Source organism: Aethalodelphis obliquidens, unplaced genomic scaffold, assembly GCF_003676395.1.
Source record: "Aethalodelphis obliquidens isolate GAN/ISIS:26980383/991018 unplaced genomic scaffold, ASM367639v1 scaffold43, whole genome shotgun sequence".
NCBI lineage: Eukaryota > Metazoa > Chordata > Mammalia > Artiodactyla > Delphinidae > Aethalodelphis > Aethalodelphis obliquidens.
In genome coordinates this window covers 6,754,438-6,781,687 of record NW_020837987.1, presented here as the reverse complement: position 1 = coordinate 6,781,687, position 27,250 = coordinate 6,754,438, and the positions used below count along the sequence as shown (strand labels likewise).

At 40.9% G+C, this 27,250-nt stretch overlaps 1 protein-coding gene across 5 annotated transcripts; it reads right to left on the bottom strand.

Moving 5' to 3' along the window:
• Window positions 1-945: 945 nt before the first annotated feature.
• Window positions 946-25,934, bottom strand: ZNF875 (zinc finger protein 875). 5 transcript variants are annotated; one of them, XM_027078918.1, is made up of 5 exons: window positions 20,526-23,817; window positions 20,085-20,173; window positions 11,874-12,000; window positions 11,344-11,439; window positions 946-4,169 (listed from the first exon to the last, which is right to left on the bottom strand). In XM_027078918.1, the coding sequence occupies exons 2-5, from the start codon at window positions 20,115-20,117 to the stop codon at window positions 2,485-2,487; spliced, it is 1,941 nt and encodes a 646-aa protein (XP_026934719.1). In that variant the 5' UTR covers window positions 20,118-20,173; window positions 20,526-23,817; the 3' UTR covers window positions 946-2,484. The 5 variants fall into 5 exon arrangements, with proteins under 5 accessions (XP_026934719.1, XP_026934720.1, XP_026934722.1 ...); XM_027078919.1 differs by having other exon boundaries at window positions 946-4,166; XM_027078921.1 differs by lacking the exons at window positions 20,085-20,173; window positions 20,526-23,817 and adding an exon at window positions 25,131-25,934.
• Window positions 25,935-27,250: the final 1,316 nt, after the last annotated feature.

The following is a 27,250-nucleotide window of genomic DNA, read 5'->3' as shown; positions in this document are numbered from 1 at the left end:
CAGCAGTTTTATCCATGATTGTTTCTGCACCATCAATGCAAATTTCAGCACAACAGAAAAACGTAAGTAATGTCTTAGTGTTATAACGAAACTTGTTTTGACCATGCAGATCACTTGAAAGGGCCCCCAAACATCCTCTGACCATACTTAGGGAACCACTGATCCATAATAATAAATTAGAATTAAATGAAACAATTACATTAAAATTTACTGCTACTCCTTTTAAAATGGAACATCTCAATGGTGACCATAACAGGCTTAACGGATTTGAAGCAATATTCATTGTTTCATACTGTTCATCATCTTTTCTTCAAAATTTTCTGCAGTATAGTCTACTACTTACCATAGGATTGGTAGGATGGGCAGTGGTTGCTCTGGGGCACATTTTCTGTCTGTTTTAAACATCTAGAGCTGTCACCTCAGGTTATGAAATATGGGGCAATAGTGGATGGATAGTCCAGACACAGATTGAAAGACAAAACCAAAAAAACCCTCCAAGACTGAGAGCATTCACATATCTGAATACCACGTGGTGTTTGCCTCCTAATCAGTTTCCAAATTTGCACACAGATTTTAATGCTAGGCCCAGGCAGACAACTCAGGTTACCTGTCCTAATTCTGTCTCTTCTGAGAGGTTCTAAGCAGAAGGCCTGATGTGGGTTTAAGAATCAGCAGAGGTGGGCTTGGGCAGGGTCAAAGGATGGGACTTCTTTCTACCTATTTCTCAGAACATTTCCAGATCTTTCTGTTTGGTTGCTGCTCCATAGAAATGTTTCCCAGAGTTTAAATCTCTTTGAATCTATTTAAATCTTCATATACCAGCAGTGCTCTATTTTTTCCTGTTGAGAGTTTTAAATAATTTAAGGCAAAATCTTTTATTTTTATGAGGCAATTACACTGAAAACTGAAATATTCCTTCTGAAAGCTAAAAAACTGGTGAAAGGTACATGTTTAATTTTGGAATCTTTATTTTTGTGACACGATTTTATGGAAAAGAGTAATTAAGTTCTAAGGCTTAAAGAGATTAAAACTCAAAAGGTATTTTTCTGTTGAGAAAATGTAAGAGCATGAGGCCAGGATTTACCATGTGGAGGGCTAAGAAGGGCAGGTCATGCCAGCTGCTCCATTTAAGATAGTATTTCATAATTTTTCACCAGGTTCTGCTCACTCCACTCAAACTTAGATTTTGAACAAAAATTATGACTCTTACACCTCATATTATTTGAGATAGTGATTCCCTAACTCTAACTCCTTTGGATATCGAAACTTTGGGACCTATGCTTATTTTTTCCCTAACTGAAAGCCAATGACCCAACCACTGAGTATTGTACTTTAAATCCTACATCACCACTTTCTAAATACTCATACACTTTCTCTTATGTTTTCAAATTTATTCTAAATACCTGTACAGAGATAAAAAGATAAGTTATTATACAATTTCTACATTTTCCTGCCTGTTGTTAGAAAATTTATTTTCCAAAGAAAATTCACAGTCATTTAGTCAAGTTTCATGAAAAAAAACTGGGCCTTGGGACACGACTCTAAATGAATTTGTGGGATACTGCCATTTTCAAAAAGAGTATTCTCAACCAAAAAAGTAGTATATTTTACAATGGTTGGGAAAATTTAAACCAAATAATTACTAATGGGATGCTGTATGGTAACTCAAAGAAGAATAGAAAGTAATTTCATTTTGTATTTCTGTATATGTGTGTATATATTTTCTTCATAACAGTACATAGTACATTTCTAGTCTAAAAACACTAGTCAATAAAAACATTTTCAGTATGGATTCAACCTGAAAACCAGAGACAGCCCCAGGAAGCAAGCAAAGATATGATATTTCCAAAAATGGACACCTCTTCCCAAACTCAGAGCTAGGATACCTACAATCTTTCTTACCTGTCAGCCTTTTGTATAATAAAACCTTCTACCCAAGCACTATCTCTGTCCCCATGAGTTGACCATTTTCCAGACTCTCCCTGAAGCTGACTCTGCTGGGTCATGCTCTGTGGAACCAAGATTAAATCAGCCATGGTTTCTGTCTCTTGTTCTCAGAAGGTAAGACAGACATCAAGAGATGGACTCTAGAATTGCTGTTTTTGTAACATCCAGGTTACTGTGGAAGGAGTGTTCAAGTATACTTGGGAAATGATATTGGAATAGTATCAATTCTCTAATTTCAACCTACTTAATAAGTACTCTCTCCATCAAGTTACCTGAGAGACCTTCCACAACCTACCATCCCCACTAGGGAAAGCCAGAGCCCCTGAAAATGGGCCAGCAATTCTGCTTCAGGTGGATTGGAGATGTTGACCCTTACCATTAGTCTCGTGAACACTCCCATCACACATAAGATGTTTCTACTTTAGAGTCTGGCAATGGCTGACTTATTACTAAAGCTACAGCCCTGGGTGGGACTTCTGGTGTTTCATGCCGTGTGACTATTGGCTAAAGGTTTCACTACTTGTCCACACAAGGTTTCTATCCTGAGTGTGTCCTCTGATGTCTGATGAGGTTTGATTTCCGACTAAAGCCTTGCCCACACTTCCTACAAATATAAGGTTTCTCTCCTGAATGGATCCTCTGATGTCTAATAAGGTGCGACTGCCGGCTAAAGCCTTGCCCACACTCCCTGCATACATGAGGCTTCCCCCCCGAGTGTGCCCTCTGGTGTGTAATGAGAGTTAACTTATCACAAAAGCCTTGTCCACACTCCCTGCACACAAAGGGTATACTCCCTGAATGTGCCCTCTTGTGCCTAAACAGGTTTGGCTTCTGGCTAAACTTTCTACCACACTCCCTGCATACGAAAGGCTTTTCCCCTGAATGTGTCCTCTGGTGTGAGATGAGGGTTGACTTATCATTAAAGCCTCGCCCACACTCTGTGCATACAAATGGCTTCTCTCCTGAGTGTGTCCTCTGGTGTGTGATGAGGGTTGATTTCCGGGTAAAGGCTCTCCCACACTCCCTGCATACAAATGGCTTCTCCCCTGTGTGTGACCTCTGGTGTTTGTTGAGGTTTGACTTCAGGCTAAAGCACTGCCCACATTCCAGGCACACATAAGGTTTAACCCCTGAGTGCGTCCTCTGGTGTGTCTTGAGGTTTGATTTCCAGCTAAAGTGACGTCCACATTCTGTGCACACATAAGGTTTCTCTCCTGTGTGTGTCCTTAAGTGTCTAATGAGGTGTGACTTCTGGCTAAAGCCTTGCTCACACTCCCTGCAAACATAAGGCTTCTCTCCTGAATGTGTCCTCTTATGTCTGATGAGGTGTGAATGCTGGCGAAAGCCATGTCCACATTCCTTGCAAATGTAAGGCTTCTCCCCAGAGTGTGCCCTCTGGTGTGTGACGAGGTTTGACTTCAGGCTAAAGCTCTGCCCACATTCCTTGCACACATAAGGCTTGACCCCTGAGTGTGTCCTCTGATGTGTGAAGAGGTTTGATTTCCAAGTAAAGCCTCGTCCACACTCCTTGCACACATACGGTTTCTCCCCTGAGTGTGTCCTCTGGTGTGTGACGAGGTTTGACTTCCAAGTAAAGCCTCGTCCACATTCCCTGCACACAAAAGGCTTTTCCCCAGAGTGTGCCCTCTGGTTTTTGATGAGGACTGACATACTGCTAAAGCTTTCTCCCCACTCAGTGTACATGTAAGGGGTTTCCCCTGTGTGTGTCTTCTGGAGGCTGAGCTGGTTTGACTCCTTGATAAAGCCTAGCCCAAACTCTCCATATTTGATTGCTCCAAATCCTGAGACTTCTAAACCATGTAATGTTTTGTCTGTTTCCTCAAGGTTTGTCCTCTGGGCAGGGCTGGGCACTATGTCCACAACTGTGTTGTCTTCCTTGGACCTTACTGGCTGTTCTTCCAGGGTTCTGGAGAATGCCTTTGAAGTGCTGCTTTTACTTACTCTCCCAAACAAAAGCTTGGAATCTTCTTCTCTCTCTTGAATTTCTGCTTTGTTGCTTGAGCAGGTTTGATCAAAGACTTGCTCCTGCTGCTGTTTCTGATCTTCTGAATATTGTTTCCCTGAATGGAGATGATTTCCTGCACGTAAACTTGAGAAAAACTGAGGGAGATGACTGAGCCATACATGTTGGCTGAGGGCTTGCTGACTAGAGAATGCCAGAGGACAGGAGGGACAAGGTTGAATTTCTAGCTTTGATCCTGCTGAATAAAGAATGTTTTCAGTCAAAGCAGTCATAGGTAGGGCTGCCTAGGCCATTTTGCTTTGCCTACTGGTCATTCATATGTTCACATCACAAGCTGTCTCCCATTCAGCCATACTTCCCAAAATCTATTTTTTATTTCACATTTTATGCTTTACATTTTTATTGTAGGAAACAGTAAACCTGCTCAGTGGGCCAAATCCAGCCTGCAACCTGTTTATTGTATGGCTACAATATAATATCTAAAATATCCAGTTTTCAAAGAAACAGGAAAGAGTGAGTGACACATACCTAGGGAAAAAATTGCAGCCAATAGAAACTGTTGATGAGTGGGCCCAGATGCTGATACAGGGGAAAAAAAAAAGACTTCAAAGCAGATACTATGAATATATTCAAAGAACTAAAGAAAACAATGTGTGAAAAATTAAAGGTAAGTATGGTAACAACTTAAAATGGAGAATCTCAACAAAGAATAAAAACTATTAATAAGAAACAAAAGGAAATTGTGAAATTAAAAAGTAAAATAACTAAAATTACAAAGTTACTAGAGAGATACCACAACATATTTGACTCTGTAACAGAACCAGTGAACGTGAAGATAAATCAATAGAAATTACCTAAAACAGAAGAACAGAGTTAAAGGAAGACTGAAGAAAAACAAAGAGCCCAGAAACCCATAAGACACCATCAGGTAAACCAAACCTATGTGTAATGGTAACTCAGGAAGGAGAAGACAGAGAGAAAAGAGCAGAAAAAAAATCTGAAGAAATTATGGCTTAAAAAGTTCCAAATTAAAAAAAAAAACAAAAAACTTCCAAATTAGATGAAAAACAATCTACAGATCCAAGAAGCTCAACAAACCCCAAAATAAACACAAAGAGATCCTAGCTAGACACATCATAGCCAAAATGTTGACTATCAGAAAAAAAAAGACAAAAAGGAAATCTTGAAAACAGCAAAGGAAAAATGACTCAACATGTACAAGGGGAAAAACCATATGACTAGTGCTAACTTCTCATCAGAGACAATGGAGACCAGAAGGCAGTGGAATAATGTATTTAAGGTGCTGGAATAAAAGAGAAAAGACTTCTATCTATAAAGAATTCTATTCTCACAAAACTATGCTTCAAAAGTGAAATTGAGGGAATTCCCTGGAGGTCCAGTGATTAGGACTCCAAGCTCTCACTGCTGAGGGCCCAGGTTCAATCCCTGGTCAGGGAACTAAAATCTCACAATCCCACAAGCCACATGATTCAGCCAAAAAAAAAGAGAAATCGATATAAAGATATTCTCAGATTAACAAGTACTCAGAGTATCTGCTGATAGCAAACATGCCTTATAAGAAATACTCAGTAAGTCCTTCAGGTTGAAAAGAAATGACACGAGACACTAACTCAAATCCACAAGAAGAAATGAGGGCCACCGAGGGATGTCCCTGGCAGTGCAGTGGTTAAGACTCCGTGCTTCCACTGTGGGGGGGGGGGGCGCAGGACTGATCCCTGGTCAGGGAACTAAGATCCCGCATGCCACGCAACAGGATCAAAAGAAAAGAAAAGAAAGAAATGAAGACCACTGAAACTGGCAAATATGTGGGTAAATATAAGTTAACATATGTATATTTTCCTCTAAATTTCTCTGAAATACAAAAAACTATTATAAAAGGCAGTAAATATAACACAATATTGTGGGCTTTATATGTATAAATATTTTACTGGAACTAAATTAGTATTAATTAGAGGTAGACTGTGATAAATTAAGGTGCATATTTTATTTCCTAGAGCAGCATTAAGAAATAACTCCAAAGCAAATTTAAAATCAAGAGTGATATGAAAATAGTACACTTAAATAAAAAAAACCCAACAATATGCCATAAAAGAGGCTAGAGAAATAAAGACATGAGACATATTAAAAATAAATAGCAAAATGGCAGATTTAAACCATATCAATAATTATATTAAATATGAACAAACTGAACACTCCAAACAAAAGGCAGAGATTATCCCACTAGATTAAAAAAGCAATATCAAACAATGTGATATTTACAAGGGACACATTCTGGATCCAAAAACACAAGTAGGTTAAAAGTTAAAAGGATGAAAAAAGATATACCATGCAAACAGTAATCACATAATCACAAGGGAATTGGAATGGCTACTATATTAATAGTAGACAAAATAGATTTCAAGACAAGGATTATTGCTAGACAAAAAGAGAGGTATTTCATAAAGACAAAAGGGCAATAAATCAGAAAAGTAAAACAATTATAAAGGTATCCACAACTAAAAACAGAGCCCCAAAATACATGAGACAAAAACTTACAGAACTAAAAGAAGAATTAGATAATTCAACAATAATTGGAAATTTCACTATTCTATTCTCAATAATAGAAACAACTAGACAGAAAATCTCCAGGGATACAGAAAACTTAATAAACCAACTTGACCAAACTGATATGTATGGAACATTCCATCCAATGACTGAAGAATGCATATTCTTTTTAAGTGCACATAGACCATTCTTCAGAACAGATCATATGCTAGGCCAAAAAACAAATAACCGTTAAAGCTATATAAAGCATGTTTTTCTACCACAAAGGAGTGAAATTAGAAATCAACAAATGAAAGAAAGATGGAAAATCCACAAATATGTAGAAATTAAACAAGATACCTCTAAGTAACTCAGGGACAGAGAAGAAATCAGAAGAGAAATTGAAACATATTTTGAACAGAATGAAAACAAAACCCAGCATAATAAAATTTATGGGATGAAAAAAAAATTTATGGGATGTAGCTAAAGAAGTGATTAGAGAGAGATTTATAGGTTTAAATGCCTGCATTAAGGAAGAAGAATGGTTTCAAATCAACTGTCTAAGCTTCTATCTTAAGAAATTACAAAAAGAGCAAATTAATAAATAAGCAGAAGGAAAGAAATAATACATTTATAAAAAATTAATCAAATAGAAAACCAGAATGAGTAGAGAAAATCAATGAAATTAAAAGTTGATTTTTGAAGAGATCAACAAAATTGAACAATCTTTAGCTAGAATGAACAAGAAAAAATAGAGAAGACAGAAATTACCAAATCAAGAAAGAAAAAGGGAACATCATTACTGACCTCACAGAAATTAGAAGGATTAAAAGTAGTATAAACAACTTTATGCCGACAACTGGACAACAAAGGCAAAACAGAAAAATTCCAGAAAAACACAAACTACCAAAACTAACTCAATAAAAACTAGAGTATCTGAATAGACCTGTAATAAGTAACAAGATTGAATTAGTAATTAAAAGTCTTCACACAAAGACAAGCCCTTGTTCAAATGTCTTCACTGGGGGATTCTAACCAATACTTAAAGAAGAAATGATACAAATTCTTCACAAGTTCTTACAGAAAATAGAGGAGAGAAAATTTCACCACTCATTATATGTAGTCATTACCCTGATACCAGAGCAGACAAAGATATCAAAAAGAAAGTAAAATACAGATAAATACCCTTCATGAACAGAGGTGAAAAAATCCTTAACAAAATATTAGCAAACTAAATCCAGCAGCAAGTCAAAAAGAATTATACATTATAATAAAGTAGGATTTATTCCAGGAATGCAAAGCTCATTTAACATCTGCAAATCAATTAATGAAATACACCAAACTAACAAAATAAAGACAAAAACTACATGAACATCTCAACAGATGCAGAAACATCTAACAAAATCCAATACCCATTCTTAAAAAATACTCCACAAACTAGGAATTTAATGGAACTTCCTCAACCTGATAAAGGGCATCTATATAAAACCTACAGCTAACATCATATTTAATGATAAAAGACTGAATATTTTCCTCTAAGTTCAGAAACCAGACAAGAATGTCTGTTATCAACAACTCCATTCTACACTGCACTGGAAGTTCTAGCCAAAAGGCTAAAGGAGGGGAATAGCAGAACAAGGAAGAGGAGAAGTTAAAGATATCTAAATTGGAAAGGAAGAAGTAAACCTCTCTTTTTTTGTTCACAGATTATATGAGCCAGGATGTACAAAATTCCAAGGAATCCTCAATAAAGAGACAATAAGTAATCATTGTATTTAATAAGGTAATATGATAAAAGCTCAAAATACAAAAATCAATTGTATTTCTACATACTAGCAATGAACATTCCACAAATAAAATTAAGAAAACAATACCATTCACAATAACATAGATAATAATAAAATATCAAGGAATAAATTTGACACAAGTATTACAAGACATGTAAGGTGAACATTTTAAAACATTGCTGAGAAAAATTAAAGTCCTAAATAGACAACCATAAATTAGAAGACTCAATATTATTAAAACAGTGATTCTCCCTAAATTGATTGATAAATTCAATGCAAACCCTATCAAAACGAGAGTAAGCTTGTTTTGTTTTGTAGAAATTGACAATCTGACCCCCAAATTTATGTGCCAATTCAAAAAACATAGAATAGCCAAAATAATTTTGAAAAAGTTAGAGTATTTACACTCCTCAACCTCAAAACTTAATATAAGACCCCAGTAATGAAGATAGTGTGCTATTGTCATATGAAGAAACACAGAGATCGATGGAACAAAATTAGGAGTCCAGAAATGAATCATTTACAGTCAACTGATTTTCCACAAAGGAGCCACGGCAATTGAATGAGGGAAAGCATACTATTTTTTTTTCTTAACACCCTCATTGGAGCACAATTGTCCCACAATGGTGTGTTAGTTTCTGCTCTATAACAAAGTGAATCAGCCACACATATACACACATCCCCACATCTCCTCCCTCTTGCATCTCCCTCCTTCCCTCCCTATCCCACCCCTCCAGGTGGTCACAAAGCACTGAGGTGATTCCCTGTGCTATGTGGCCGCTTCCCACTAGCTATTTATTTTACATTTGGTAGTGTATATATGTCCATGCTACTCTCTCACTTCATCCCAGCTTACCCTTCGCCCTCCTCGTGTCCTCAAGTCCATTCTCTATGTCAAGCATACTATTTTTAACAAATACTGCCAGGACAATTGAATATTCATATGCAAGAAAATGAATTTAGACTTTCACCACACATGACACATAAAAATTAACTAAAAATGGATCACAGCCTTAAGTGTAAAAGCTAAAAATATAAAACTTCTAGAAGAAACCAAAGAAGAAAATCTATGTGGCCTCGAGTTAAGCAAACTTCATAGTTACACCACAAAAAGCACAATCCATTAGAAAACTGTTAAATTGAACATCATCGAAATTTAAAACATTTATGCTTGAAAAGACACCATTAAGAGAATGAAAAGACAATCCACAGACTTGTCTTTTTTCTGAAACTTCATTTCATAGTTGAAAATAATTGAAAATCCTGTATGTGATATAGGACTTGTGTCTTGAATATATGAAAAATTCTTACAACTCAAAAAGAAGACAAACAATCCAACTTAAAAATGGGCAAAAGAACTGAGTAGCTATTTCACCGAAGAAGATATGCAAATGGTTAATAAGCACATGAAAAGATTAACATTATCAGTCATTAGGGAAATGTAAATTAAACCACAATGCAATACCACTACACACCCACTAGAATGTCTGTAATCAAAATTAGAGACAATTCCAGGTGCTGGCAAGGATGTAGAGAAACTGACACTCTAAAACACTGCTACTAGAAAATGCAAAAATAGAAAATATAAACATAATAGAAACGTAAAACATAAATGCTAATAGAAATGTACAGCCACTTGGGAAAATAATTATGCAGTTTCTTAAAAGGTTAAACATAAACATACCATACAATCCAGAAATTCTAGTCTTAGTTATCTACCCAAGAGAAATGAAAACATATGTCCACATCAAGACTGGTACATGACTATTCCTAGCAGCACTATTCAAAATAACCAAAAAGTGGACAATCCAATTCACATCAACCTGTGAATAGCTAGACAAAATGTGGTATATCAATACAATGGAATATTATATGGCAATAAAAAGGAATGAATTACCAGTACATGCTGCAACATGGATGAACCTCAAAAACATTATGCTGAACCTCAAACATTATGTATTGAAGCCAGATACAAAGACAAATATATATTTTATGATACCATTTATATAAAATGTCCAGAAACAGCAAATCTATAGAGACAGCATATCATTGGTTTCCTGGAGCTCAAATGGGAGGAGAAATAGATGCAAATGGGCACAAGGTAACTTTTTAGAGTGATGGAATGTTTACTCAAAATAATTGAACTGTACACTTACAGTAAGTAGATTATGGTATTTAAGTTATAACTCAATGAAGCTGTTAAAAAAGGAGCTGTGGAACTGTATACTTCTAAAGAGAGGTTATTGAAATGGTCTATATTAAGAGAGACTAAATAGATATGCCACGTAAATGCACTACTGGGTCATGTTCTGGAGAGGAAAAAATATTACTGTGTCTACTGATGATTATGAGAGGTAGATGATAGGTATTAGATAAAATTATTGTGTTGAAGTTAAGTTTACTGAAGTTGATAACTGTACTGTGGTTATATGAGAATATCACCATTCTTAGAAAATCTTTTAACATACATCCACATATGAATCTACATATATAGGTACACACAAATATATATACATAAACATATACATAAATACATACACATACGTATGGTGGAGGGAGAAGGGAGAGCATGCACACAAGAGACACACAAGCCAATGATAAAGCAAACTGGGTGAAATATTAGTAGGTGATTTTATGATACCATTTTATAAAAATATATATGCCATATATATTTATACATATTTGTGTATGTGTAGAGGACATAAGAATGTTCTTTGTACTATTTTTATTTTTGCAAATTTTCTGTAATTTTGAAGTAATTTCCAAATATCAAGTCAAAAATAAATAGGATGAAGCCCACTTCTGAAAATGGCAGCAGACTGAACTGGTCACAAGTATCCTCCGCAGAAAACAATGCGAAGTAAGAGGAAGGGGGGCTTCCTGGTGGAAGGAAGCGACAAAGAAACCAGGAAAGTCCCTCCCTTAACTGAAGATGATATTCTGGAAAAGAGGTCATGCCAGGCAGCCTTACCAGGGAACTAGGGGCCTAGAAAAGAGCTTCCTCCCAGTACCTGAGACATGCCTCATCCTTCCCTACCTGCCATGCTGCAGACGGTTCCAACTACCCTGTGTCACACTCACCTGGACAGAGACTCAGCGGACGTTGCCTCTCCTCTATCCAGGGCTCTTCCCCTCGCTCCAGCTGAGAAATGAGTTTTGGTTTGCAAAATGGAATTTCTGCTCATAAGGAAAGAAAAAAAGGAGACTCTTGGTTATGAGCTCAAGGGGCCATTCCAGAACTCAGAGACAAAATGGAGAGGGAAACCCAGAGGGTGATACAGAGGACCTATGAATAGTGAACTCTCTGCAGTAGAAGGGTTGAGTAAGAAAAGGTGACTCCAATCAGAAAAACAGCATATTAACACGGTGAATGAAAATCTCCTGGGTTTGGGGCAAGATAAAGTAAGGGAAAAAATGCAGAGTGGCATACACAATATGAATAAATCTACCTGCTTTCAACTCTACTGAATCCAGATCCACCTGAGGAAAAAGGTAAATTTTTGTTTTGAAGCCCAACCCTAAGACAAAGCTGCTTTGTGAGTAGCCTTTCTTTGTGACATATAGAAAATACTGTGAGCCAGACTTTAAGTGCTATGGGAAGCCATTCTTACCTAGTGAGACCAAGTGGTTATAAGTCTCCAGCATCACCTCCCTGTGCAAGGTCCTCTGAGCGGGGCTCAACAGCCTCCATTCCTCCTGGGTGAAGTCCACAGCCACATCCCCGAACGCCATGAATGCCTTTTAACACAAAACATACCTCTGCTCATCCAGGAGTCTGCCTTGTCCACACCTCAGGATGAGAGATCAAAAGGCATCCCTGAGGAGGTAGAGAAGATTTCTAGACCTTACTATGGATGATGAATAAAGGGTAACAGAATATACCACTCTAAAATATGCCACTTTGGCATAAGGATTATTTTGAGCTGAAGGCAATTAATAAGCAGACACAAGAAAAGCTCTCTGCCCTCTCCCATTTGCCTAAAAGCAGAACATAAATTTGCAAAGGTGTCCCCCTTCCCCTCTCTACCAGGAGGACAGAAATTAATCACCAGATACAACTCTAGACCCTTATCAGCCCAGGGATAGGCACCAGAGAAATCTACATAGCAAACCTTTACTAACTAGCCCTTATCTTCCATTAGTTCCCCCATATATTATTAACCTTCCCACAATTTGCTGCCTAGAAACTCAAAGTCCTTTTCCTTTGTCTTGTCACTTCTCTATAGTTATTGCTATTTTGTTAAGATGCTATATAAGCTCAAGTTCTAACCACCCCTTCTGAGTTACCCATCACTGAGTACTCCCATGTGTATGCATGATGCACATGTTAATAAATTTCCGATTGTTTTTCTCTTGTGAATATGTCTTGTGTCTAATTTACAGCCAATGAAAAAAAGAACTTTTCTCCTCCCATACATGACCTTCGTGCCAATAGTTCAAAGACCATTACTCTCCCATCTCTATCCAGCCAGCATCATTGTGCATCTATCACTGCCGACATGCTAGGCTCACTGCTATGGGGGATAAAAGCAAAAGTTCTTTCCCATTGGGAGCTTTAAATCTAAGCAGGAAGACATCATGCACACTACATTAAAAGAATAATTCTCTTGCTGAGTTCGAAGAATTTCAGAGACTACTTGGTCTAAGCATTTATGTTCTACATGAAGCAGCTCAGCCTCGGGCAGGGGATGAATAACCCACCACTATGTATACTTCAGGCAGGGCTCACTCCTTCCCCTCCCTCACACTGCCACTTGCACTGCTCAGGCCTGAGGAATGGAAGTGGATGGTGGTGAAGAGCCTGGATTCAAAACACTCTGCCTGGATTTGGAACCTATCTGTCCCCAACTAGTGTACCCTTAGGCAAATTAGTTAACCTCTCAGCACCTCAGTTTCTTCTTCTCTGAACTAAGAATAACAGTGTTTATCTCCCAGGTTGTGCTGAGGATCACATGAGTTGATAAATGTAAGGACTCAGACAACTGACTGCTCCACACAGTGAGTGTGTGGTGAGGGGTTTTTTTTGGTTTGTTTTTTGGGTTTTTGTTTTGTTTTTGTCCGTGCCGCGCAGCTTGCAGGATCTTAGTTCCCCAACCAGGGGCTGAACCCACACCCTCGGCAGTGAAAATGCCAAGTCCTAACCACTGGACTGCCAGGGAATTCTCTGTGTGGTGTTTTTTTGTGTTTTTTTTTTTTTTGCGGTACGCGGGCCTCTCACTGTTGTGGCCTCTCCCGTCGCGGAGCACAGGCTCCGGACGCACAAGCTCAGCGGCCATGGCTCACGGGCACAGCCGATCCGCGGCATGTGGGATCTTCCCAGACAGGGGCACGAACCCGCGTCCCCCGCATCGGCAGGCGGACTCTCAACCACTGACTGCACCACCAGGGAAGCCCTCTGTGTGGTGTTTTAAATTACAGATTCTTGGGTCCCACCACAAATCAATAAAATCAGACTCTTCAGGGATAAGGCTTTTATACTTTTAAGGGCTCCTGTGTATAGTCATCGTTGCAAATCACTGGGTCAGAGGAATCTGGAGAGGGAGAGGTCACTGTAGGATACAGAGATCAGAAATGGTTTCATGAGAGGGCAGTATGATCTTGGTCTTAAAGGCTAGGCAGGATTCAAAGAATGAAGGAGCATGGAAGGCTAGGTACTCCAGACAAGGCATGTGAGATGGGAGGGAATAAAGAATGAAAAGTGGATAGTTGGGAAAGAGAGCAGGCAGGTTGTAGCAGCCTACAGAAAGTCTGAAAGGTCAAAGGAATATAAAACTCTGTCCTCTATTGTGCATTTAAGGCAATATTTGAATACTACCCTTGAACTGATGGTAGAGGACTACACATGTGAACAGACAGGTGGTAAAGCACATGTTGCAAAATACTCATCATTGAATCTAGGTGGTGGGTATGTGAATGTCAATGTACAAGTCTTTGTATTTTTTTCTTTATGTTTGAAGCTGTTCAAAATTAAATGTTAGAGAGAAAAAGACTATTCACTCATTCAAGTTCCTGCCCAGTCCCTGTAGTGATATGATCTTATAGATCCTCCTCAGAATAAACACACACACACATCCCTTGAAAATCTCTGACAAAGGAGCTACATTACAGACCAACGTACATCATTTCAACAAGTTTAATACAACTGGTATTCCTGCAGCTCTAGAAAGATTCATGGTTTCTTTGTCTGAGACCCATGCATGTAGGGAGGGTATGGTAAACACTAACTGGATGATCCATTTCAAAGCTCTCCCACTGAGTAGCAACATAGCTAGCAGTCTGGGGGACTAATTTAGAATAAAGAAAAAATACCTAATGAATTTTCACATCTGACTAAACAGATCTCCTGAAAGCCTGATAAAAGCTTCAGTTGGATGCTTCTACCTAGCTTCTATACGTGATAATGTATAGAAAGAGAAGAGTTAAAGAAACAACTAAGCAGTTCACAAGCATAATTTAGAGGAAATATAGACAAGCCAGACTTGCTGGGTTGGAAAATAAAACTGTTTTACATCTCCAGTCTCTCCAGCCAACAAGAGTCTCAAAATAAGAAATGGCCTCAGGGTAAAGATCAAGAGTTTGGCTAAAAGACCCAAATGTTATGACCTCTGAAATTGTTAAGGTGATACCTAGTAGACAAAAGGGCTTCTGAGATTCTTACAGGTATTGTCCCATAGCACTGACACCCTGCCCAAAGATTAGAGGCGTATCTGGAAAGGAAATGTGATTGTAGCTTTTTGTTTAATAGAGTAATATAATCTGATACATGGGAAACCCAAAGAGTTTTTAAAGAAGTTATATCAGGGCTTTCCTGGTGGCACAGTGGTTAAGACTCTGACTGCCAATGCAGGGGACATGGGTTCAAGCCCTGGTCCGGGAAGATCCCACATGCCACGGAGCAACTAAGCCCGAAAGCCACAACTACTGAGGGTGTGCTCTAGAGCCCATGAGCCACAACTACTGAGCCTGTGCCCCACAACTACTGAAGACCACGTGCCTTCACGTGCAACAAGAGAAGACACTGCAATGAGAAGCCTGTGCACTGCAACAAAGAGCAGCCTCTGCTCACTGCAACTAGGGAAAGTCCACGCACAGCAACAAAGACCCAACGCAGCCAAAAATATATAAATAAAAAATAAATAAATTAAAAAATATATATATATACTCTAAAGAAGTCATATCAGCTTTACTAAAAGGGATGGAGACAGTTCAAAATGAAGAGGCCTCCTATGTGCCTCCAACTCCTTCCCTTTTTGAATGGGAGTGTATATTGCAGTTTTCCTGTCCATGTCTCACCACTGTGTGCTAGGCGGGTAGTTGGGGGTAGAGGGAAACAAATAAATTGTCTTTTTAGTATACATCTCTGACTCAAAAAGAGTTTCACTGAAGAAGCCTTAGCCACATCCAGACTGATATGCATATGATACTGGACTTTGAGGATGAAACTTCTGGGGATCCTGGGAGGGGGTGAGTTTATCTTGCACAAGGGAAGGACACGGATCACTGGGACCAGAGGGTAGTTACAGTAATGAACCCCACTGTATAACATCTCCCTATATCTACACCCTTGTGTTAGTCCCTTCCACAACTCTGCACTTTGATCAAAGGGACATTAGCAAACATAACACAAGCTGAGGCTTAAAACGTGCTTGTCCATTGGGGTTGTCCTCTCTCTTGCTGTGTAGGGAAACCCAAGACCATCGTTTGATCAAGCCTAAGCAGAGTCTCTAGAACAAACCCAAGCCTACGTGGAAAAGAACCAAGAAAAACCAACACACCTGAGACAACCAGCTTGGTAACTGTCATGCATGGATAGTCACCCAGCCCCAGTCAAACCACCAGCTGACTGCAGCAACAAGAGCACAAGTGAAACCTGCAAAACATCCGTCTGTGCCCAGCTCAAAATGCTGACCTATCAAATTGTGTGCTAATAAATTATTTTGTTTTTCTTTTTAAATATTTATTTAGTTTTTGGCTATACAGGGTCTTAGTCGCAGCACTCGGGATCTTCGTTGCCACGTGTGAGATCTTCATTGCAGCATGTGGGATCTTTTAGTTGCGATATGCGGGAACTTTTATTGCAGCATGCGGGATCTAGTTCCCTGACCAGGAATGGAACCCAGGCCCCCTGCATTGGGAGCACGGAGTCTTAACCACTGGACCACCAGGTAAGTCCCTAAATTATTTTGTTTTAAGTCACTAAGTTTTGGGTAGTTTTTTATGAAGCAAAGCTAACCTATACATTGATAAAGGAATCATGTTATATGAAAAATACTTTGCAAGTAATATTAACCTTGAGATCAAGGTTAATTGATTGCCAAGATGCTCATGCTGTCACAAACGCCTAAGAGAGATTCACACAGCAACAGATTCAGTCCTCCCATTTCTCACTGCCTCCCAGACATGAAGTCATTAGGTGATAGAGGAGATTTATTTGAATGACTTGAATAGTTATTTTTCTCTCTTTTTCCAGCCAAGTGCCTAAAAAGTGAATTTAATCTAAATTAAAGAGATTACTCCACTGTGCTGGCAATAAACACATTTTCAGAATGAATAGTCAGAACATGATGTCATAAACAGAACACATTTGAATTGAAGACTGCCCTGAATATCTAAGACACTGTTGTTGAGACACTGAAGGAAGACTTCTGAACAGAAAAGTGATGTTACTGTAATGTTTGGGGGACGTGAGGATTACAGATGCAATGGGTAGCAAAGGAACATATCAACATGGGGAAACAAATCAGGACATTATTGTGAACATTCACATGAGAGAAGAAGATCTGCACTGGTAGGTCTACCCTGGGAATGTAACACTGCACAGTGTAACAAAAACAAAAAAACTGCACAATGTAAAGTGAAACATGGTGATGGAAGAAAGGAATCTCAAAAAAGGAAGAAATAATTGATAGGATCACATGTTTTAGAACAAGCAGGGTTCCAAAGCTCCAACTGGTGTGAGTGCTCATTGCTTCAAAATATTTATTTCTACTCACTTTGTCATATTTTAGTTTTGAGAATAAATACAAATCTATAAAAGAATTTCATGCACAAAGTTGACCACAGAAGCATTATTTGCAACAGTTAAATATTGGGAACAAGTTAAATGTTCCCCCAAATTGAGAATTAGTGGATTGGATCATTCACTCAAAGCACTATTATAGAAATCGCTTTCAGTTGGATAAATGTTGGTTGTTCCTTCATCTATTAAAAAATGGGTCTGAGTAGATATAATGTCACTAGCTTTAATACAATACGATCTTATCATTAAGGTCTATCAAAATGTATGTATGTAGGGGTGTGTGTGTGTATGTATATAAAATTGACCAAATCCCAATGATAGAGAAATCTAAAAATAAAATGCAAGACTCATAAGTGTGCAGGCTGTGCTTTACACATCACTGAATGTAGTCTATCAAGAGTTCTGCAAACAGTAAACATTCAGCAAATTTGTTCAATGGAATCAAGGAGAAAATACTAAGAATTAGTAACATCATGTTCCTGCCAGCCCAACTCATTTGTTACAAATTCTACTTTACCCTCTCAGGCAGTGATAGCTAATATCCTACTGTATATTTGCTTAAATTGTTGCATGTAATTCAGAGGTCATGCATATTAGAGTACCTGGAAATCCTCCTCAAACCCCCTGAAATATGTGGTTAATTACATGCCCCAAATAACATATCAAAACAAACAGAAACTCCCTTGTTACTTATTAGTTCCTTCAAATTAATTTCTTTAAGGTGTGGTTCCTCCATGCACCAAACATATCATGTGTGCCAGGTACTCCTCTAGGCACACAGGTTTCATCTTAAACAACTTACACAATTCAAATGCTTGTGCACTTTCGTCAAGTTTTCATAATGCTTTTTCTTCTTTTTTCTTTTTTAAAGTATTAAGAGCAGGAAAAGTCAGCTCACACAAATTTCTGGCTTTTCCCAGAAAATCAGAATGCTTCCCTAGTAACATTATAAGTGGGGAAGAAAGTACACACAAAAGATTCAATGTTACCTTAGGAAATGCCCCAGATTTCCCATGCATTCTTGGTACTAACACTTTTCAGATGAATATAATATTTTACAAATAAGAAATGCAGAACTCTCAAAGTTGTTCTGATAATGCCTAGGAAATTGTAAATCTCTAACATGGAGACCAGGATTAAGAATAAACCAAGAAGGCTTCCCTGGTGGTGCAGTGGTTAAGAATCCGCCTGCCAATGAAGGGGACACGGGTTCGATCCCTGGTCCGGGAGGATCCCACGTGCCGCCGAGCAACTAAGCCCATGCACCACAACTACTGAGCCTGCACTCTAGAGCCCATGCTCCGCAACAAGAGAAGCCACCACAGTGAGGGGCCCGTGCACCATGGGGAGGAGCAGCCCCCGCTCACCGCAACTAGAGAGGGCCCGTGCACAGCAATGAGGACCCAACTCAGCCAAAAATAAATAATTAAAATAAATAAATTTATTTTAAAAAAACAAGAAATCAAGACAACGAAGGCAGATCTGAAATAACAAAGTTAGTGCATATCAAAAATGATAGTAAACAAGCCTGGCAACTGTGTTGGTGCTCAATAAATATCAGTCCTATTCAATTAAGTCAAACTCATCATAGTCACCATTCTCAGGGGTTAGAAAATTTCCCCTTAAGTTCCTATGTGCCTATAGCTCTGATTTCCTATGTCAAATCCCTTCTCAACATCCTTCAAAATCCATCTTACTTGGCTTCCCTGGTGGCGCGGTGGTTGAGAGTCCGCCTGCCAATGCAGGGGACACAGGTTCGTGCCCCGGTCCGGGAAGATCCCACACGCCGCGGAGCGGTTGGGCCCGTGAGCCATGGCCGCTGAGCCTGCGCGTCCGGAGCCTGTGCTCCGTAACGGGAGAGGCCACAACAGTGAGAGGCCCGCGTACCGCAAAAAAAAAAAAAAAAAAATCCATCTTACTCAAAGACAAAGTCTACACTCCTCAGCCTGGCACTTGACCTGGCCACCCAGACTCAGAGAGGTGGAAAATAAAAATCCTTCTGGGGCCAGGCAGGTAATAAAAATTACAGAGACAGGCAAAACGTTAGATTTCAATGGTTTCAACCTCAGTATGGAGGATACTATGGAAACTACAGCAAATAGACTCTGCAGGACCTGTCCAAATGATGCAGACACTGTTCAGCTCAAATTCCCTGACACCAAAGTAGAGTGCAGTTTATTTTCTGAGAGGCAAGCAATCCAGAATTTTTGGTGAAATCTCCCCATTGCCAGATGCTGAAAATGCTCTCAAATGTAAAATTCAGGTTAGACTATATCATGTACTGGTGAAGATAGTCTGTATCTTCACCGGTACATTATTTAAAAATCAACCTAAAATACGATCTTCCCACACTGTGTTAAGGGCAGTGTGCCCAGTGGCCCAGCCTCAGACTAACCATTCTTCCTGCCCTCCCACTGGTATGTCTTCACCAATTCTCCAATGTACCAGACTCGCAGGGGTAGTTCAAACAGCCCTACTTCTCCTGGAAGTCCTCCCTAGCCACTTCAGGCCACAGTCTACTCTGCTGTCCCTGCCTTTCATCCTTATCACTGGACAATTAAGCCTGGATGTCCCTGTATTTTTATTTAAATTGCTCCATGTGTGTTGTTCACAATTAACTACTTCGAGGATGACTGAAGTATGGATGGAGCAGAAAGAAATGTTGAGGGAAACTCCATGTAAGCCACTCCTCCAGGACCAGGAAAGAGCTTTGCCCAATACCAACAAGGCAGCCTCCAGAGCAAGAAAGGGGAATGGATTCATCCTCTTGACAGCCAAGATGGAATTTTACGGAAATTCTCACCTCTTTTTTGGCTTTCAGGAGCCCCGTGGCCATTTTCCTGATCTCCTGAGTGCTCTCCCTGAAGAAGGGCAAAGTCTCAGAAGGCAGATCTGAGGATGTGAAGAGAAAAAAGAGCATGCCTAGTTGGAAAAACCCTCCCATGTGCAGGCGGGGTGTGCTCCAGAGCCCCACTACTGGGGATTGGGAGTGTCACAGAATTCACCACCACAAGCCAATTCCCATCTAGCCTCCTGGAGAAAGGGTCCAGGGTGACGGAACACCCTCAAGCTCAGCCCCAAGCTCTGGCCAGAGAGTGAAGCCCATATCCTCCAGCAGTGGAGTAAGGGTTTGTCCCTAAGGCAGACTGTGCCCTCGTGAGTAAAACCGGGACAAGCATGGGGACATGCTGAGTGGACGAGGCAGTGACTGTTGGGCACTCACGGAACGCGGGGTGCACGTTACCGATTCTGAGGCTGAAGCTCGGGAACCAAGAGCAGAGGTGTGAGAAGGACCCGAATACAGTTGTCTACACCGTTGCCAACCAGCCTAATGGGCGGACTCCACCGGCCGGAAGTGTTCCTGTTACGCCAACTCCTCACGCTAAGGGGCGAGCGGAAGAGAGGGCGGAAGTGGCCGCAGAGGCCTCTGGAGAGTGTAGTCTTGGGGTGGAGAGGAGGAGGGCGTGGGCTTCTCCATGGCAGGGTGACTCTCACATCTGCACCTCTTTTACAGCTAAATTTAGGAGCCCGTTGTTAAGGTGCCCAGACCGCGAGGTTCACCAGTTTCTCCGTCGAGGGCCAATGAGATCTGCAGGCCACGAGAGCGTCGCGGACACCGCCGAGAAGTCTAGGAAATGTGGTCCTGGAGCCCGGTGTTGCAGCGGCGGGTGACCAGACTGTGCGCACTGACCTTCAGCGGCGCGGGGGAGCTAAGCTTCCCCACCCAAGTCTCCACTGGTGTCCCCTTCCCGGAGCTGAAACCAGGGTGGGCACGGGCTGGACCAGAGGCGGGCCGATGTGGGCGCGGCTCAGAGTAAAGCACTTGGAGGGTGGGGAAGGGGGGTGATGCTCTGTTGGGACGCCCAGATAGGAGCGACACCGGCTTTACGTCCCCGAGGTTGGGAGGGGGCGCCACTATAGACAGGGAACACCAAGGCTGTTTTCGGAGAGAGCGGGATTGGCTTGGGCCAACTTGGAATGGCGGTGGGAGTGGCTTTCGTCTTGTGTGCCCGGGATTTTGAGGAGTGGAGAGGCTGGACTTGGGTAAAGAGCAAAAGGTTCCCTGGTGGTAGCAGTATAATGAAGCCCCACGGCTCGAGCCAGCAAACCCTGGTACAGGTATCGCTTGGAGGAAACTTTCCGAGCTTGTGGTGGTGGTGGTGGTGGTGGTGGTGGTGGTGATGGTGAGGGAGACAGGGGTGAAGAGGAGGCATAATTTGACAGTTTTGTTCATCATGGATTGGGGGGAGGGGGAGATTTGGTTCATCATTTTTATTTTTAAGATAATACATTAAAATATTTATCTTGATTAATGAGTGTTTTTGGTGCTTCCTTAAATTCTGACCCCAAATCCCCACATTAAGGAAAAGCATAGATAGATCTGATGCTACATGAACCTCATTGGCGCCTAGTGGCCTATAGCTTTGATAAGAGGTGAGGGGTTGGCTTCTGGGCATTAAGTAGCCAGAAAGAGTCCTTTAGGAGCTTACCCTGAATTGTTGAATTGTCAGTGATGTCTTCTTTCCTGACTTCCTTAAAATCCACAATTTCCTGATAACTACTCCACTCAAAGCACCACCCTCAAGGCACCTCCAAGGCCCATCATGGTGCAAATATTCAAAGAATACTCTTAAATCTTAACACTCTACTCCAGAATCTTTCCCAATATCCCTTTGCCTGGAGAAGTAAAAAAGAAAAAGGTTTGCATGTTAGCATCAGCCTCCCCGACTGCACAGGGGTTCAGGAAGGAGGATCAGCCCAGCACCCTATTCCAATCCTTGACAGACCTCACCAAGGATTTCATATCCCTGAATGTGGAGTGTTTCTAAAAGAACTCAGTGGGCACCAAAGTCAGGCATGGGGCTGAGAGGAGCACAAATGAAATGGAGGGACTGAAAAGTGTCAGAGAAGGGATGGAGGGTTGGGGGGGTGGGAGCAGAGGAGGTGGGATCCTGAGATAATCCAGATCCTTATGTGTAGACATGTGTACACAGTCTGTGAAGAGAGATCCAGGCTGACAGGTTATCTATAATAAATCAAACATAACAGCAGATTGGGTGATGATGGGGCCCTGGGAACTTTCTCCCCTTTCTCCCTTCCAGGGAGGGGAAAGGGACTGGAGATTGAATCAATCACCAAAGACCAATGATTTAATCCATCACACCTATGTAATGAAGCCTCCATAAAACCCCAAAAGGTTGGGGTTTGGAGAGCTTCCAGGTTGGTAGAGATTCAGGGAGACTAGCGTGTTCAGAGAGCATGAGAGCTCTGCACCCCTCCCCGATACCTTGCCCTATGCATCTCTTCCATCTGGCTGTTCCTGAGTTATAATCTTTTATGATAAACTGGTAATCTAGTAAGTAAAATGATTCTCTGGATTCTGTGAGCCACTCCAGCAAATTAAATGAGGAGGGGGTTGTTGGCACCTCCAGTCTATAGCCAGTTGGTCAGAAGCCCAGGTGACAACCTGGACTTATGACTGGTACCTTGGGTGGGTGGAGTGGGGAACAGTCTTGCAGGACTGAGCCCCTCACCTGTGGAATCTGATGCTATCTCTGGGTAAACAGTGTCAGAATTGAGTTGAATTGTAGGACACTCATTTGGTGTCCCAGAATTGCTTGGATGTGTGGAGGAAAAAAACCCCACACATTGGAATTGGGGGTACAGAACCCTTTTACCCTGGACCTGAGTTTGCTTAATAAATCTAAGAGCTTTGAGATTTAATCTCTGTCCTTTGAGGAGTCCTATTTCCCACACTCCTATCTGGGCTCTGAGGCTCAAAGATGTGAAAATCCATTTAAATTATAAACACAATGGAAAAAAATCTAGTCATGCCTATCTAGGGAACATATCTGGTTACAATTAACATCAGATAAAAATCAGTTAAAAAGAAAAAAAGTGAAAAAATATTCTTTGAAATTAAAAGCCATACAAACTACGGTGTCACTGGTAAGTTGAATAAGAAATTGACCTGCAATCTACAAAATCATTAGAAGAAACAATAGTGAAAATAACTTCAGATGGAAATCTGTGGAATGAGGTTACCTGAGTACCCAGAGATACCACCTTAAACACAGTGCCCAAAAAAACAGGGCAAAAACTTCAGCTCTATATACATTTTTGGACGGAAGTTCTAGTTTCAGTAAGGTCAAAAGTTTAAATAAAAATGACCACAAAAGGGAAAAACAAAACTACAGAACTGGGGAAGAAGGGCTAGTCTAAATCACTGATGAGTCAAATTATTAAAAATTGATTTAATTTCCAATGAATGATGAGGAATAAAACAGTGGTTAGAAGGAAACTTTTAGCCTGAAAGTAATCTATGACTTAGAAATTAAGGCAGAAAACTAAGAAGCTAGCAGTCAACTTTCAGGGCAGAAAACTAACAGAACAATAGGATATGAGAGAGGGAAGAAATAATTAGATGGGGGCAGAGAGAGGTGCTCATGGGGATACAGGAGGCAGGAAGAACATATGGAGTTTTTGCATAAAATCACTATAAAGAAACAGTCCTTGGGACTTCCCTGGTGGCGCAGTGGTTAAGAATCTGCCTGCCAATGCAGGGAGCACAGGTTCGAGCCCTGGTCTGGGAAGATCCCACATGCCACGGAGCAACTAAGCCCGTGCGCCACAACTACTGAGCCTGTGCTCTAGAGCCTGCGAGCCACAACTACTAAGCCCGTGTGCCACAACTACTGAAGCCCGCGTGCCGAGAGCCCGTGCTCCACAACAAGAGAAGCCACCACAATGAGAAGCCCGCGCACCACAACGAAGAGTAGCCCCCTCTCGCTGCAACTACAGAAAGCCTGCGCGCAGAAACGAAGACACACGCAGCCATAAATAAATAAATTTTTTTAAAATATATATTAAAAAAAAGAAACAGTCCTTAGGGAGGTGGATACACAAGGATTGTGCTAGATGTGGAACGAAGAAGACAGATACCCCTGGAGGGTATATTCAGGGAGTAACATTGGATGAAAAACAAGAGACAGTCAAGTGTGGAGGCTTTCCCATCTTACACAGAGATAGAGGGCAGCATGGATAACATTAGCAAGTGATGGGCACAAACGAGGAGTCAATAAACACGGGAAACAGCCCCTCAAGAGGAGATGAGGAAAATGAGCACAATTCCTTCCTCAGAAAGACAGTGCTTAAATCCATGCATGTGGGAACTCAGGTTCAGAGGCGAGACTAGGAATCAGTCAAGAGACAGCTGCCCACACCTCTGCTGTGTCACCTGCGGCCATAGGGTGGCAGGCAAGACCTTCTGTTCCAGCAGAGCTGGCCGGAGAGAGCAGTTAGGAGAGGTGAGAGAGGATTCAGGAGAAGCCAGGACCTCCCAAAGGACCTTGAATCCTGCGGGTCTCACAGTGAAGCCCCAGCAGAGGGAAGGCTCCACCATGAAAGAGAAAACACAAAGGAAACATAATATTTGTCTATTTTCAAAATAAAATATTTACTACATGTTCAGGTAGAGATGGGTACAGAGACAGAAGTAAGGTAGAGGAATCAGCTAGACACCACAGGTGTGTAATGATGGATAAATAAATGATATGTATGGGGAGATTACCCACATATGCAGACTTTATATGTTCACATAAATACTTATATTTATGCATCTCCCAGTAGAGATGTTTACATAAACTGCATTTATTACACTGTGAAGTTGACAAGGAGATAAAATAAAAATAAAACAGCTATAGAGAGTGTCAGTCTCTCTGTTTAGTGGGAAACACATGAGCACAGCTTCTCCCTTCCCTTCTGAACACCACTAATGCCTGCAGCAGTAGGTGGTAAATCACAGCCTGGGCCACCCCTCCCAGAATGTCACAAACATGGACATACATACCACAGAACTCACTAGAAACCAAAGCCAGGAAGCGTAGGGGCTGTGGAAGACAGCCTTCAAGTAGCAGGGACTAGAAAATTCCAGGATGGGGCACTGGGGAGTAGAGATTCCAAGAGGATCCAGATGCCTGTGCAAGGGCCAGGTAGAGAGCAGATGTGTGTCAGTAACTCAAATTTGGTACAGCAGACCCACCCAAAGGGCTTCTTAAAGACAGATTGCTGGGCCCCACCTCCAGAGTTTCTGATTCAGCAGGGCCTGAGAATCTGCTTTTCTAACACGTTTCCAGGAGACACTGATGCTACTGGTCCAAGGATCACACTATTAATTAATCTAACACTAGGTCTAGGGGAGGTAGTGAAGAGCAAAGAAGCAGAAGGGACCTGAAGCCTTTGCTAGGGGTTTCTCTGTAAACTTCTCAAATATAAAAACTTTCAAGACGCTGAAAGAGCATTTTCAGCATCATGTCTACAAATAAAAGGTACCAGTCAGGGAGTGTTCCATCAGGTAGTGATGGGCCCAACCAGGGTCCCCATGTAAACCTTTCAGAAAAATCTGTGACCCTGGCACTCTGAGAACCCCTACTTTCCACCTTCCCTCCTGGGGGAGTGGCGGGGTGGGGGGGGGTCTGACACCTTGTTTCCTGAAAACACTCCATTATAGCACAGGAAAGAACTTCTTCAAGACATCCATTTTTATGTACTTTCCTAGGTAAAAGTCACTCCCATTCAAGTAGGAATTTTTTAAAATAAGTTATTCTGATATAATTCTATATCAGTTTAATTCTACATCAGTTTAATGGAAACCCTAAAATATATAGAAAAGATATAAAAATAATTATCAAAAATATTCAGTGAGGTAAAGCAATACTTAGAGTGAGATATTATAATCCTAAAATACATATACCTATATGGGCTATTTTTAAAATCAAGGCAGAAACATAAGGGACTCTATACAAACCTCTAAATTTATGATTTCTAGTTTAACTCTAAAATTAATTTAGAGATCTGTCAAGAAAGATACATTTTTTTTAAATAAGAAACATATCTAAGTCAACTAATGGGTCAAAGAAAATAATCATTAGGAGGTAATTGCAAGCAAATGCCCAACCAAGACAAAAGGGTGTGTCACCCCCTGAAATGGGGATTAGAGGAATGTAAGACAGAAGAAATCAGGCCAGAATTTTAAGAAAGGAAATGATTTTCCATGTTAAAAAAAGATCATGACAAATGGAAAGAAAGGAGAGAGGGAGGCAATAGTCACAGGCTCTGGGGGGTGTTGGGGCAATGAGAATAAAGGAGGCAGGAAGAGAGATGGAGAGTGTACATAAAATCATTCTCTAGAGCTGTACTGTCCAATAAGGTAGCCGTCTCCTGTGGCCATGGAGCACTTGAAATACATCTAGTCCAAACTGAGAACACCTACGTGTAAAATACACTCCAGATTTTGAAGACACAGTGTGAAAAAAAAAGAATGCAAATTAACTCATTAATAAGTTTTAGACTGATTGAAGGTTGAAATCATGATATTTTGGATATACTGGGTTAACTAAGTATATTATTAAAATTAATTTCACTTGTTTCTTTTTAATTTCTCTAAAGCAGGTGCTAGAAAACTTTAAATTACAGGGCTTCCCTGGTGGCGCAGTGGTTGAGAGTCCGCCTGCCGATGCAAAGGACACGGGTTCGTGCCCCGGTCCGGGAAGATCCCACATGCCGTGGAGCAGCTGGGCCCGTGAGCCATGGTCGCTGAGCCTGTGCATCCGGAGCCTGTGCTCCGCAACAGGAGAGGCCACAGTGGTGAGAAGCCCATGTACCGCAAAAAAAAAAAAAAAAAAAAATTAAAATTACGTATGTGGCTTGCATTATATTTCTCTTGAAAACCGCTGCTCTGGAAAGAAATGGTCTCTAGGGAGGCAGGAACATGGGGACCACAGTAGAGGTGAACAGAAGGGGATGGCAGACTCCCCTGGTGAGTACATTTGGCTGTTGACAGTGGGGGACACAGGAGAGATTCAGGTGCGGACATGCCGCCATCTGCACATAGCAGAAGGGTAGCATGGGTGACACTAGTGGATACTGGGCTGACACACAAAACTACTTAGTTTTATAAAAAGTTTTAAA